The sequence below is a fragment of the Oncorhynchus tshawytscha genome, linkage group LG17 (genome assembly GCF_018296145.1).
Source record: "Oncorhynchus tshawytscha isolate Ot180627B linkage group LG17, Otsh_v2.0, whole genome shotgun sequence".
In the NCBI taxonomy this organism is placed as follows: Eukaryota; Metazoa; Chordata; class Actinopteri; order Salmoniformes; family Salmonidae; genus Oncorhynchus; species Oncorhynchus tshawytscha.
Window position 1 is genome coordinate 2,007,849 of NC_056445.1, and position 15,646 is coordinate 2,023,494.

The 15,646-nt window shown below is 41.3% G+C and overlaps 2 protein-coding genes across 3 annotated transcripts in view; both read left to right on the forward strand.

Moving 5' to 3' along the window:
- The window catches only part of LOC121838636 (NLR family CARD domain-containing protein 3-like), a 733,752-nt gene that overhangs the window by 243,162 nt on the left and 474,944 nt on the right, over positions 1-15,646 (forward strand). The gene's annotated exons all lie outside the window — the stretch shown is intronic.
- Positions 2,160-15,646, forward strand: part of pcf11 (PCF11 cleavage and polyadenylation factor subunit) — a 32,237-nt gene continuing 18,750 nt past the window's right edge. Inside the window, exons 1-6 of one of the 2 annotated variants that reach the window (XM_024376727.2) lie at positions 2,160-2,536; positions 4,880-5,005; positions 5,448-5,630; positions 5,892-6,107; positions 6,371-7,377; positions 11,592-11,769. In XM_024376727.2, the coding sequence (XP_024232495.1) occupies positions 2,297-2,536; positions 4,880-5,005; positions 5,448-5,630; positions 5,892-6,107; positions 6,371-7,377; positions 11,592-11,769 (1,950 nt within the window). In that variant the 5' untranslated portion in view covers positions 2,160-2,296. The remainder of the gene's footprint in view (positions 2,537-4,879; positions 5,006-5,447; positions 5,631-5,891; positions 6,108-6,370; positions 7,378-11,591; positions 11,770-15,646) is intronic. The other variant, XM_024376728.2, reaches the window with a different exon arrangement.

Below are 15,646 nucleotides of genomic sequence, written 5' to 3' on the forward strand. Positions count from 1 at the left end.
TTCATCTTTGAACTTATATGGTGATTGGCATCTAAACTTTCATAGTATTACCACGACAACCAGCAAAACAGTTCGTCTTTCAATCACCGATTGTGGGTACAACCAATGAGGAGATGGCACGTGGGTACCTGCTTCTATAAACCAATGAGGAGATGGGAGAGGCAGGACTTTCAGCGCAATATGCGTCATAAATAGAAAGGAGTTCTATTTTAGCCCTTGGCATCGCAGACGCTCGCGAGCAGTGTGGGTGCAATAATTGAATAACATTGATTTCAACATTTATTTTGCGATGCATGCGACGTGTCCAATCTGGTCAGCATGTAACAATTCCTCCTCCACCATACTCGACACCCTTGACCCACTACACAATGCCCTATCCCACCTGGACAAAATTAAATACCTACAGTATGTGAGAATGCTGTTCGACTACAACTCAGCTTTCAACACCAATGTGCCCTCCAAGTTCGTAGCCTTGGGTCTGAAGTCCTCCCTGTGTACCCTAGATTTCCTTATGGGCCGACCCCAGGTGGTGAGGGTAAGCGAACACCTCCCCCATGCTGATCCTCAATACAGGGACCACCCAGTACTCAGCCCTGCACCTTAAGACTGCTTCCCTATGTAATTAGTCATTGAACACTGGTCACTTAAATGTTTACATACTGTTTTACCCAACGATGTATATACTGTATTCTAGTCAAGGCTCATCCTGTATACACTTGATATACTGTAAGTCCAAATAGTTTACAGTGGGTACATTGCAAAGTTCCGGGAATAAACACTCTGCCAGGGTAGTTCACATATCTCATATGCACTTAGATTTGGAGAAACAGACAAACTTGTCCTTTTACAATGCAATTTATTTTACGTACCTCGACCACTCCATTAATCTTTTTCATTAGAGCAATGTCGAATTCTTCTATACTCCAGAATGACTCGTTTGACAGGTGCCCTGCTTCCTAAATCGAAGCACAACACATCATATCCATCAGTTTGCGTGAGATCCAACATGTTTCTTCTGACCAACAGATACAAAAAATAATCCACTTTAGTGATTTTCACAGATTTAACTTTCTACACCAGTTTTGATATTTCAAACGGACCCACGAAGTTCGGCATATCTTGTTTACCCCAAAACGTATTTCTTCTATATAAAATCGGGAGTCTGCAGAAGTATATGTATTTTTCACAATTTTTGAACGAATGTCCATTTATCCTTATTTCCACCGCCATCAGATTCAAGCTCCAATTCTGCTTCCACCATCGACCTGGCTGCAGCGGCGCTTTCGTGACGTTGTCAGCTAACATGCTGTCCAAACCACCTGCGTTGCTTGCGAGCATTGTGAAATAAATGTACATGTTATTCATTCCAAACTGCTCACGCTATTACATAGCTCGCAAATCCTGCCTCTCCCAAATATTTTTTATAACTAACCCAAGATAGACCAGAACCTGTAATTTCCAATCGGAGCAAATTAATCATAGTGGGCAGAATAAGCAAGGAGGTAGGCAGAGCCAAGCACGATCTAGTGAGATCATATTGGCTCATTCTAGCATTTACTTGCTTATTTCCGTTAGGGAACCCCTCCTCGAAGTGCGCATGTGCAATAACTTGATTTTCCCTTGCACTCCTTCTAAACAATGCCATTTTTACCAAATTTGGCATAGGGTAAAGTCTACTAAATGCAGCCCACTATGTCACAGATTCTAGTTTTGGAAACAGAAAACTGTATGGAGATCAAATGTTTGTTCAATGAGAAAATGTGCAGAATCTCGGCTCAAATCCATCTCGCGCCATCTTCTCCCACTTCCGGACACTATCTCCTAGGACAAATTCGCTAGCAACAGCGAGCTAGCTTTAAAACCCATAAATATTTCGACCCCTCCCCAAATTCATATAGTTGGTTTTGGTACTTTAACCTGCTAGTCGTGGACGCTTCTGGGGACAGACAAAACAACATGCGCACGCGATGAGCCGGTTTAGTCAGCATGTAATCCGTCTATTATGCAATGCATTCGAATTTGATTGGCTAACCAGAGATGGTAACATTTTGACCAATTAGGTTGAATGAATGAGTCGTTCGCAAAAAGTTCACGCGCACGCAACTCAAACTATCCAATAGGAGGACACCAACTGAGGCTGTATAAAAATTATTTTGTATGACGCGTTTAGTTGATCGAGTTGCAGCCGCCATCTTCTGACATAAAAAAGAAGAGTGGAAACGTCGATTACAGATGCAGAGGGAATACAAAATAATTCGTAACGAGTTGGAAAATAAATATAAAGTCAAATGTGTTTATGGACTGCCTCGTAATAAATGGTTATGTTTCTGATAAGATTGGTTTAGTATTTGATCGATCACACATCGCAAAGATGGACGACGCGGCGAGGGAAGATGCCTGCCGAGAGTATCAGTCCTCCCTCGAAGATTTGACATTCAACAGTAAACCTCACATCAACATGCTGACCATTCTGGCAGAGGAGAATCTGCACTTCGCCAAGGATATCGTCGCAATAATTGAAGCACAAATCACCAAGGTTTTTATGAATATAGAATTTTCAATTTCAGCTATTAACTTCGATGAAGAAAGCTAACAGTAGCCTTGAAACAGCTGCCCATGGCAACATCATGGCGGCAACACTGTTGAATCGCTGTTCTTGTTGTAGCGTCATAACGTTGGCTAACGTTTCTTGTCAACAGTACCAGTTTCAACAAAATAACGTTATAGCAATTAATTTCATGCTGATTACATTTAGAAAGGTAATGTAACATTATCTAGGTTAGCTAATGTTATCCCCTGAGCTAGTTAGCTAACGTTAACATGCCATTTCCCGAAGCCGATTGTCATTTGCTAGGAAATAATTCAGAAATTCAGTTGCCAGATCAGAGTAACGTTAGGAAGCCACCATTATTTGTCAGATCTTATATAAAGACGTTATGCTGTGGGGTATTTTTCACATTTCAGAACTTAACACTATTTGGAAACACGTTAACGGTACCGAAACCGAATCAAATATGGCGACATGACGGAGGAAACTTAATGGCTATTTTAGTTAGCTAACGCTAGCATGCCAGTGCAAAGCATTTCACAAGTTTGACAGGTTTACACACGTGGTTTGGCCACATCAATTTCCAAATTTAAGCCAGTACACACTGGCCTACCTAACAATGCAAAATAGTTATTGCATACATTTAGGCCTCGTTTCACTTTCTACATAAATTACTTGAACCAGAATCTGGGTTTACAGGATACGTTGAATATGGGGTCTCCTTAAGGCCATGAAGCAGATTTTCAGGCTTAATAATGTTAAAAATACTTACCAAGGATTGAGTTTCGCTGAGCAACTATTACGGCTGGTATGTACTTCCACAAAATTTGTAACTTAAAAATGTATCGTGTGGAAAGAAACTATTGTTTTTAACCAAGTGCACATGAGCCAAATCCACCTCTTCTGCACCTCCAATAAAATCACTAATTACTGCCATGCACGGGTCGATCGGCTGATCCAGTAGCAGGAAAGGTCATTTGTTTGTAACTTCAGGTGGCCTACAGGCCTAACGTTACTGCTGGTTAGTTATTGTTAGACAAAAGTATCTAGCTAGCTGGAGTAATAATAACAAAACAAATAATAGGTACACAAAGATGCAGAACGAATATGTAGTTGTTGAAATTTAGAATAGTGTCAATAGTTTTCTTGTGAAAGTAAACTGGTCTCTTTCAATTTGACTTATCAGCTGCTTTTGATATTATCTATTTGAATTTTGAAATGTCAATGAATGGTAAAATGTGATAATAAAAAATATGAAATATGCTTTTTGTCTTTTTTATTTCCCAGTGTAATTTATTGATACAGAATCAGATCTCTGGTTATTGCCTGATTGGTGTTAAACTCCGTTTTTGATCAATGTGATGATCATTGTCACTTATCAGAACCAAGGCGTTCACCATTTATATGGGAATGTCTATTGGCTTAAATGCAGTATATTTGTATATTTTGAGATATTTTGTGTTTTATTGACATGTGAATTGGGTTTACAACTGAAATTGTCATGTTTGCTCATGACCATTTATCAAGTAAAGTCCTAGTGATTTGCTTTTCATGGCACATTGTTCAAGACTTATCTTGCAATTGCACATTTTAAATGAAACCCCCCTCCAAATCCTGCTCTATTCTTGTTGACTTCCTCTTAGTATGTTACATCCTATTTTTGTTCTAAAAGGGAGATAATACTTCTTCAAATGGACTGCCCCTCAGTGGGATGTTATAACAGGGACTTCATTCAATAAAACGGGAATGTACATGGAGTGATCTCTCTGCCAGAGACACTCTTTTGAGGTAATTAAAAGGGGGGGGGGGACTTGAACCATTTTTTCTGGATGGACAATATTTTTATTTTTTCCTGTGCCCGATACAAGACACAAGTAATAGTTGAACAAAGTACTTTTTATGGACATTCAATGTTTTGATCCAGAATGAAGACACGTCACTATTTGTTTTTGTTTTTTTGGACTGCTATTTTCCTTATGGATTAAAAAAAAACACCTTGTTCCTGTAACCGGTGAAAATAGACTGATTTTTATAACAGTTTTCCTCCCTACATGACAATTGTTTTGCAACTGTTTTTTCCTGCAATACATTTTTTTTCTGATCTATCATGCCACGGACAATCAATTGATTTTTACATTTAAAAAAAAAAAAAAAACGTTTTAAAGTTATTACCCAAGACTGACAAGGATTTTTTTTTTTCTAGCCCAAACATTTCTTACGTTAACTTTTTGCTTAACTAATACATAATCAATGTGATGCCTTTTTTTAATCTGAAATGTTGGTATTAACCCCTGTTGTTTTCTAAACTTGTTGAGTTTTCTATTACCCTAGGCTCCAGCTGCCGAGAAGCTTCCAGTTTTGTACTTAGTGGATTCCATAGTGAAGAATGTTGGAGGCGAATACCTTGCAGTGTTTGCTAAAAACCTAGTCACTTCATTTATATGTGTTTTTGAAAAGGTATATACTACTTTATTTTTGTGCATTCTTGAAGATTAATAAGCACCTTTTATAAAATTAGCTGACCACTGTACTGCTTGCTTTTGTCTAGTCTATCTCTTGCCTTGTATAATGCATTTTTACTAATAAAATGGTGTTTGTGTGGTTCCCCTTTGATTTGGGGAAGTGCTTGATTGGAAAATATCCAAGTCATTAATTGTCTTTGTATTAAAATGCAGTGTGGTATACAGAATGTGTAATATTTCACACAGTTTAACGGTTAATACAAAGCACCTTCGTTAGAGAAAATGTGTCTAATTACAAAGTGCCTTCTTGATCTTGCCTGAATTCAATGTACTGCTAAACTATAGGCCTTTGAAGGTAGAATGTGTTCGTTTGTGAAGTACTGTGCTGCAGGTCTTTGAGTTGAGCTGTGGTCCAAGCTGTCTCCTCTGTTTTGTAGGTGGATGAGAACACTAGGAAAAGTCTGTTCAAATTACGCTCAACCTGGGATGAGATCTTCCCACTGAAGAAACTCTACGCTCTGGACGTGCGAGTCAACTCTCACGACCCGGCCTGGCCCATCAAAGCACTGCCCCCTACTGTGAACGCCAGCATTCATGTCAACCCTAAGTTTTTAAAACATGTGAGTAAACTGTCTGTATATCTCTATGTGTCCGAGAGGAGGATCTGCTGTTCTGAAAGCGTCTGTGGATAGAGGAAAGTAGAAACTGCGCCAAAGTTATTCAAGTTTTGCTGTTTATTGCACAACCTTCGTGACAATATGATCCATAAAGTAAAAGACATCCTGACCCTTTGCAACACTGGACATTTCTACACACACACACACTCCGCTACCTGTCGACCTGAGTCCTTCCCATCCCTGAATGTTTTCTCCCCGCTCCAGCCTGAGGAGGTGACCTCCCCTAGGGCCCTGTCCCCTGCACCCCTAGTCCGTGCCCCAGCCCCTGCTCCCCAGCCTGCAGTGGTCCCCAGCGTCAGTGAGAAGAGCATCACCCAGGAGCAGGTGATAAGGCAGCAGCTGCTGGCCAAGCAGAAACAGCTACTGGAGCTACAGCAGAAGAAGATTGAGCTTGAGCTGGAGCAGACCAAGGCACAACTGGTGAGACTCACTATTGTACCCATTTTCCCCCTTTTGAAAATCTAATTGAAATGTTTTAAAATATATATATGTGTGTGTGTGTGTCTATATGTTTGGTCCGCAGGGAGCAGGGTGAGAGTAGACACTTTCAGAAGTGTTGGTGATTTGTAACTTAAACATTTAAAATCTTTTAATAATAACATTTTAAACGGGTAGGTTTCTGTTATATTTTCTTCATGTCTTCTGGTGCACTGTCTCGTTTACTAAACACAAGATGTTCTCAGTCCTGCCCCTCTTTTACATTTCAGGCTGCTAACGTGGTACTGTCAACTCCAGCAATAGTGCCAAAGTCCACCCTGCCTCCCTCTGTCATCAAATCCAGTATCCCCCATGTCTCTGACCCCAAACCCCCCACTAGGGACCCCCGCCTCAACCGGGCCGGCCCAGGGGCCCTCCAGGCCAAAGAATCAACCAGCCATAAGAAAGAAGGCCATGGTATGGGAGGACCAGCACACACACCAGACAAACAACTGCCAGAGCGACCCGGCAGGCCTGAGAGGACACGGCCCCCCAAGAAAGAACTTCTAGAAGTGAAAACCAAGTCCAAGTCCCTCTCTCCCATGGCTAAAGGGGTGCTTGGGAAGAGCAAGCACTATGAGGCTGAGAACATGAAGACGACAGCGGATGCCACGGGCAAGAAAGACCCCAGGCTGAGGAAACATCTCCATGACAAGGCCGACCCGAAAGAAGAGGTGAAAGAGAAGAAGAAATGCACTGATAAGGAGAAAGAGATGGATGAGGCAGTGATGAAGGCATCAGGCAGGGGGAAGATGGCCAACGGCTCAGTCAGCAAACCGGAGCGTGAGAAACCGGAGCCTCTAGAGAAACCGGAGAACCAGATCAGAGGGAATGCCAGGACCAATGCCAGGAAACGCTCCCGTTCCCCCTCGCTGCACCTGCACTCACCTAAGAGAAAGACTGAGAGGAGGTCCCCCAAGAGGAGAGCCAGGAGCATCTCCCCCTCTCCTCCTTTACACAAACCTGGGAAAGGAGGGAGGCAGTCAGGAGGCAAGCACTCCTCTCACCATGAGGACCCCCAGCACGGGACCACCAGAGAGGAGAGGGTAACCCCCAAGAAGAGCTCGTCTGAGCCCAGAAGAACCAAGAGGCCGGCTGAGGAGAGGCCAGTGGAGGCCAGGGACACGCATTCCTCCCCCCGCACTACCTCAGAGTGCAAGGAGACCAAGGAGAATGCCAAGCGCTGGAGGAGTGGCTGGGAAGAGAACAAACAGTGAGTAGGCTGATATATCCTGTGAACTGTCTGTGTCGCAAATGGGCCATGGGGCTCTGGTCAAAAGTAGTGCACTATGTAGGGAATAGGGTGTTATTAGGAATGTACCGAAGTCTTTATTGGTATGTTCTCAGTCTGCTGTGTACTAGTATATGTTGCATCACGTCAGTGTATTATTATCCTCACCTAATGGTATTTAGTGCCTTGAAAAACTATTTCTAATTTGTTTCTACTTTATATTCTAAAAAAAAATTATACTGAATGTTATCAAATAAAAGTTATTTATATAGCCCTTCGTACATCAGCTGATCTCAAAGTGCTGTACAGAAACCCAGCCTAAAACCCCAAACAACAAGCAATGCAGGTGTAGAAGCACGGTGGCTAGGAACAACTCCCTAGAAAGGCCAAAACCTAGAGAGGAACCAGGCTATGTGGGGTGGCCAGTCCTCTTCTGGCTGTGCCGGGTGGAGGTTATAACAGAACATGGCCAACCTGTTCAAATGTTCATAAATGACCAGCATGGTCCAATAATAATAAGGCAGAACAGTTGAAACTGGAGCAGCAGCACGGCCAGGTGGACTGGGGACAGCAAGGAGTCATCATGTCAGGTAGTCCTGAGGCATAGTCCTAGGGCTCAGGTCCTCCGAGAGAAAGAAAGAGAGAATTAGAGAGAGCACACTTAAGTTCACACAGGACACCAAATAGGACAGGAGAAGTACTCCAGATATAACAAACTGACCCTAGACCCCCGACACAAACTACTGCAGCATAAATTCTGGAGGCTGAGACAGGAGGAGTCAGGAGACACTGTGGCCCCATCCAAGGACACCCCCGGACAGGGCCAAACAGGAAGGATATAACCCCACCCACTTTGCCAAAGCACAGCCCCCACACCATAGAGGGATGTCTTCAACCACCAACTTACCATCCTGAGACAAGGCCGAGTATAGCCCACAAAGATCTCCGCCACGGCACAACCCAACCCAAGGGGGGGCGCCAACCCAGACAGGAAGATCACATCAGTGACTCAACCCACTCAAGTGACGCACCCCTCCTAGGGAGGGTATGAAAGAGCCCCAGTAAGCCAGTGACTCAGCCCCTGTAATAGGGTTAGAGGCAGAGAATCCCAGTGGAAAGAGGGGAACCGGCCAGGCAGAGACAGCAAGGGCGGTTCGTTGCTCCAGAGCCTTTCCGTTCACCTTCCCACTCCTGGGCCAGACTACACTCAATCATATGACCCACTGAAGAGATGAGTCTTCAGTAAAGACTTAAAGGTTGAGACCAAGTTTGCGTCTCTTACATGGTAGGCAGACCATTCCATAAAAATGGAGCTCTATAGGAGAAAGCCCTGCCTCCAGCTGTTAGCTTAGAAATTCTAGGGACAATTAGGAGGCCTGCGTCTTCTGACCGTAGTGTACGTGTAGGTATGTACGGCAGGACCAAATCAGAGAGATAGGTACGAGCAAGCCCATGTAATGCTTTGTAGGTTAGCAGTAAAACCTTGAAATCAGCCCTTGCCTTGACAGGAAGCCAGTGTAGGGAGGCTAGCACTGGAGTAATATGATCACATTTTTTGGTTCTAGTCAGGATTCTAGCAGCCGTATTTAGCACTAACTGAAGTTTATTTAGTGCTTTATCCGGGTAGCCGGAAAGTAGAGCATTGCAGTAGTCTAACCTAGAAGTGACAAAAGCATGGATTAATTTTTCTGCATTTTTGGACAGAAAGTTTCTGATTTTTGCAATGTTACGTAGATGGAAAAAAGCTGTCCTTGAAACGGTCGTGATATGTTCTTCAAAAGAGAAATCGGGGTCCAGAGTAACGCCGAGGTACTTCAGTTTTATTTGAGACGACTGTACAACCATTAAGATTAATTGTCAGATTCAACAGAAGATCTCTTTGTTTCTTGGGACCTAAGAACAAGCATCTCTGTTTTGTCCGAGTTTAAAAGTAGAAAGTTTGCAGCCATTCACTTCCTTGTGTCTGAAACGCATGCTTCTAGCGAGGGCAATTTTGGGGCTTCACCATGTTTCATTGAAATGTACAGCTGTGTGTCATCCGCATAGCAGTGAAAGTTAACATTATGTTTTCGAATTACATCCCCAAGAGGTAAAATATATAGTGAAAACAATAGTCGTCCTAAAACGGAACCTTGAGGAACACCGACATTTACAGTTGATTTGTCAGAGGACAAACCATTCACAGAGACAAACGGATATCTTTCCGACAGATAAGATCTAAACCAGGCCAGAACTTGTCCGTGTAGACCAATTTGGGTTTCCAATCTCTCCAACAGAATGTGGTGATCGATGGTATCAAAAGCAGCACTAAGGTCTAGGAGCACGAGGACAGATGCAGAGCCTCGGTCTGATGCCATTTAAAAGTTCATTTGCACCTGTGAAGGTGGTAGTCTCAGTGCTATGATGGGGTCTAAAACCAGACTGAAGCATTTCGTATACATTGTTTGTCTTCAGGAAGGCAGTGAGTTGCTGCGCAACAGCCTTTTGTAAAAATTGAGAGGAATGGAAGATTCGATATAGGCTGATAGTTTTTTATATTTTCTGGGTCAAGGTTTGGCTTTTTCAAGAGAGGCTTTATTACTGCCACTTTTAGTGAGTTTGGTACACATCTGGTGGATAGAGAGCCATTTATTATGTTCAACATAGGAGGGCCAAGCACAGGAAGCAGCTCTTTCAGTAGTTTAGTTGGAATAGGGTCCAGTATGCAGCTTGATGGTTTAGAGGCCATGATTATTTTCATCATTGTGTCAAGAGATATAGTACTGAAACACTTGAGCGTCTCTCTTGATCCTAGGTCCTGGCAGAGTTGTGCAGACTCAGGACAACTGAGCTTTGAAGGAATACGCAGATTTAAAGAGGAGTCCTTAATTTTCTTTCTAATAATCATGATCTTTTCCTCAAAGAAGTTCATGAATTTATCACTGCTGAAGTGAAAGCCATCCTCTCTTGGGGAATGCTGCTTTTTAGTTAGCTTTGCGACAGTATCAAAAAGGAATTTCGGATTGTTCTTATTTTCCTCAATTAAGTTGGAAAAATAGGATGATCGAGCAGCAGTAAGGGCTCTTCGGTACTGTCTTTCCAAGCTAGTCGGAAGACCTCCAGTTTGGTGTGGCGCCATTTCCGTTCCAATTTTCTGGAAGCTTGCTTCAGAGCTCGGGTATTTTCTGTGTACCAGGGAGCTAGTTTCTTATGAGAAATGTTTTTCGTTTTTAGGGGTGCAACTGCATCTAGGGTATTGCGGAAGGTTAAATTGAGTTCCTCAGTTAGGTGGTTAACTGATTTTTGTCCTCTGGTGTCCTTGGGTAGACAGAGGGAATCTGGAAGGACATCAAGGAATATTTGTGTTGTCTGTGAATTTATAGCACGACTTTTGATGTTCCTTGGTTGGGGTCTGAGCAGATTATTTGTTGCAATTGCAAATGTAATAAAATGGTGGTCCGATAGTCCAGGATTATGAGGAAAAGCATTAAGATCCACAACATTTATTCCATGGGACAAAACTAGGTCCAGAGTATGACTGTGACAGTGAGTAGGTCCAGAGACATGTTGGACAAAACCTACTGAGTCGATGATGGCTCCGAAAGCCTTTTGGAGTGGGTCTGTCGACTTTTCCATGTGAATATTAAAGTCACCAAAGATTAGAATATTATCTGCTATGACTACAAGGTCCGATAGGAATTCAGGGAACTCAATGAGGAACGCTGTATATGGCCCAGGAGGCCTGTAAACAGTAGCTATAAAAAGTGATTGAGTAGGCTGCATAGATTTCATGACTAGAAGCTCAAAAGACGAAAACGTCTTTTTTTTTGTAAATTGAAATTTGCTATCGTAAATGTTAGCAACACCTCCGCCTTTATGGGATACACGGAGGATATGGTCACTAGTGTAGCCAGAAGGTGAGGCCTCATTTAACACAGTAAATTCATCAGGCTTAAGCCATGTTTCAGTCAGGCCAATCACATCAAGATTATGATCAGTGAGTTAGGGTGTGTACCTGTATAATCTGGGACACGGTGTGTTCTCACTCCTAACCTCTGCATATCTGTGTATTTTTGTACTCACAAGACTGAGGCAACTGAGGGGTGGTTCCTCAGACAGATTGGGCTTAGTCCTGGACTAAAGAGAATCTCTGTGGTCAGGAAACTGCCCACATGTATTTGAAAGTTGTCAAATAAATTAACTAATTCCTTCATCAGTCTGAAGTTGTCGTCAGAGGAGGCTCATGGGAAGGGGGCAGGTCCTCCACAGAGACGGCCGTCATACTCCAGCAGCAAGAGACCTACCACCCCCAAACAGCATCGCCTTAGTGTCGACGCAAACCTGCAGATCCCAGAGGTGCTTCACTCTGCCAGCAAGAGAGACCTGCTCAAAAAGGTATGCCCACAAAAAAACATTGGCCTATCTCCTCAGCTTTTCCTCCCCACAATTTGAGTGGGTAGTAGATGCTGCATTTAATTGTAAAGTATACAAAGGAGAATTGCTCAAAGGGTATGCCTCAACACAGGTGCTTCTTAAATGGCACCCTATTACCTTAATGGGATTGATATGACAACAGCCAGTGAAAGTGCAGAGCGCCAAATTCAAACAGAAATCTCGTAATTAAAATTCCTCAAACATAGATGTATTTTACACCATTTTAAAGGTAATCTTGTTGTTAATCCCACCAAAGTGTCAGATTTCAAATAGGCTTTACAGTGAAAGCACCACAAACGATTGATTATGTTAGGTCAGAGCCAAGCCACAGAAAAACACAGCCATTTTTCCAGCCAAAGAGAGGAGTCACAAAAAGCACACATAGATATAAAATTAATCACTTACCTTTGATCTTCATCAGATGACACTCATAGGACATCATGTTACACAATACATGTATGTTTTGTTCGATAAAGTGCATATTTATATAAAAAAATCTCAGTATACATTGGCGCGTTATGTTCACTAATTCCAAAAACATCCCGTGATATTGCAGAGAGCCACATCATTTTACAGAAATACTCATTATAAATGTCGATGAAAATACAATTGTTAGACATGGAAATATAGATACTTCTCCTTAAGATTGGCCCTGAATGTATACAATTTATACACTCCCTATTATGTGCGACTGTGATTAATACATAGTTGATAGAATTTCTTATATTAGGGATCTGCTTTCCATTTAGTAATAAGTACTATAGCTGAGGAATTTTTAATTAAAGAGTAAGTGTGAATATATCCCTATGTAAATGCATATCCTGATTTGAACTGTACTAATCTGTTAGAACATTTGATAAAATTACTAAATCTGTATATTTAACCACAATATTGAATTTAACATGGGGTATTGTGGGAAATGGACTTTCTAACTTGATTGAGTATTGAGTAAGGTCCATAATAAAAATGGGGAACGCGATACAATCTGAACATTCCCCACCGGATGAGGCCGTTATTATCTTATTCTCCCGTGTCCAATTGAATAATTACTGTTTCAGAGTGACAAGTATATTAATAAGGATAATAGAAAAATTAGTTGAGCCCAATTTGAAATCTCAAAAGTATATTCCTATTTAAACTTACCCCAGGAGAAAGATAACTGCTCATTTTTATTATTTAAATTGAGGATTCCAAATTTTGTTGATACATAGCTAAGGTTTTTGGTAAATAAATACTTTATAGGATTTAATATGATAAGAGGTAGGTAGGCGGTAGAGAAGGTGTTAAAAACAATTAATGCAACCGCTGTGTCAGATTTCAAAAACGCTTTACGGAAAAAGCAAACCATGCAATAATGTGAGTACAGCTTTCAGACAACAAAGCAGCCAAAAAGATATCTGCCATATTGGGTAGTCAACATTAGTCATAAATAGCATTATAAATATTCACTTACCTTTGATCTTCATCAGAATGCCAGGAATACCAGTTCCACAATAAATGTTTGATTTGTTCGATAATGTCCATCAATTTTGTCCAAAGAGCTACTTTTGTTAGCACGTTTGTTAAACAAATCCAAAGTCATGAAGCGCGTTCCCTATTTGCAGACTAAATGTCAAAGTTCCGTTACTGTCTGTAGAAACATGTCAAACGATGTATATAATCAATCTTTAGGATGTTTTTAACATAACTTCAATAGTATTCCAACCAGAGAATTCCTTTGTCTTCAGAAAAGCAAAGGAACGCCGCTACCTCATGTGAAATGCGCGTGACTGCTGGCAGACCTCTGACTCATTCCTCTCTCATTCGGTCCCACTTCACAGTAGAATCCTCAAACAAGTTTCTAAAGACAGTTGACATCTAGTGGAAGCCTTAGGAAGTGCAACAACCAATATCCCACTGTGAATTCAATAAGGGCTGGGTTGAAAATCGACCAAACTCAGAATTCCCACTTCCTGTTTGGATTTCTTCTCAGGTTTTTTCCTGCCATTTGAGTTCTGTTATACTCACAGACATAATTCAAACAGTTTTAGAAACGTCAGTGTTTTCTATCCTACACTAATAATAATATGCATATATTAGCAACTGGGACTGAGGAGCAGGCAGTTTACTCTGGGCACCTTTCGTCCAAGCTACTCAATACTGCCCCTGCAGCCATAAGTTAAGTCTTAAATGTCTTTGATTCCATTTTCAAAGGTCTTTTAATCATCTCCATCACATTTTTTGTGTTTCCATATTGTGCCGCTGCTTAATTGTTCCCACCATGGCACATTTTGTCATTTAAAAAAAAAAATACTTGAGGTGCACTTTCAAGATGTTTGTTTTTTTGGTTCGAATGCCATTATTTGGTTGACAGCAATGTTCATTAACCTGCTTCCTGCAATGAAAGTATCTGCCCTGTCCCTACTTCGCTGCTGGCTCTCACTCCCACCCCCCTTTGCACATGACGTGAAGGGAGAGATGCAATTCTGATAAGCGACAGCATACTGACATGACAGTTGAGCTACATTTTGAAATGTAATTGCGAGCAAGACCGTTTCTAAAACAAACTACTGTTGCTGTTTTCAAAAGGAGGAGTCTCGGCTTAATGTGAGTAGCAATTATTTCTTAACTGTCAATAAAGGAAATAACACCACTTTGCAAACCGTGTAGTTGATGATACGGAGCGATCCATTTGTGTTGAATTGGCCTACATCGAGTAGCCTATATAGGCCTACCCATGGAACGTTTTTATAGAATTACATTTACTGTTAGATCAATTTCCTTGCCATCAAGCAATAGAGTTAGCAATTTAGATCATGTGTTTTGAGTTTCCACTTCCTCAGTTGGTAAATCATGTAGCATAGGCCCTACAGGTAGCATTCGGCCAGGGAACTAGATTCAGCCGCTGGCCAATTTTTGTTGAAACTAACTGAAAATAATTTGAATAATTTGTACACTGCCAATTGACAACAACTAAGCCCCAAAATAGATTGTATTGTAAAATAATGATTTCATACCTTGATTACATTTGTTTTGTGGGAATACATATTTCCTAAATAAAATATGTTTTTAGCTGAATCCCTGATGATTTTAGTATTTTTGTCCAAAACACATGCAAGCAAAATCATTTCTAAAGAGCCCAAAATATCTGATTGTTCTGGATCCCATTTAGACACGTTGCACATCAAAATATCCAGCATTCCCTGAACCTGTTCGATGAAACGGCTACCTTTTCATGTCTTACTTGGCACTGGAGAAAAGTCTGTCTAGAAAGTCTGTCCCTCCCGCTTAATGACCTTGAAGTATAGCCATTTGATACCTGAATGAGGGAATAACTTTATTAGACTTTTTGGTTGTAGGCTAATGTATGTTATAGAACAGAGTTGGCAACTTTTGGGCTCAAGGGCCACATTGGGCTTTTCAAACCACATGAACGGTCACATGCTATATACTTGGCACAACATTTGAAGCCTTTGTTCACCTTGACACAACTACTAGTGTACTGTAGCTGTACATATGCTGCTAGAATGGTTCTGCAATCTTGTCACTGTACCAGCTCTACCCTAATAAAGTACAATCAGACTGAAAGCCACAAAGTGCAAACTTTTGTGAAAAAAGGTTTAACCCGGAGATGTGTATTAATAGGCATATATGACGGATACAGCACTGTTAAAAAAAAATCCCCATTAAGTACAATCTGAATAACACAAATATGAGCAAAAAGTATATAATTTCAGTTCCTATTGAATAGCCTGTTTGACAGCATATAATCACCTCCACTCAAATAATCTCAGCCAAATAATGTACAATCTGAGCCATTGTAGTAAGTGTTCAATGTCAAATGAATGGGGGCAAGGGC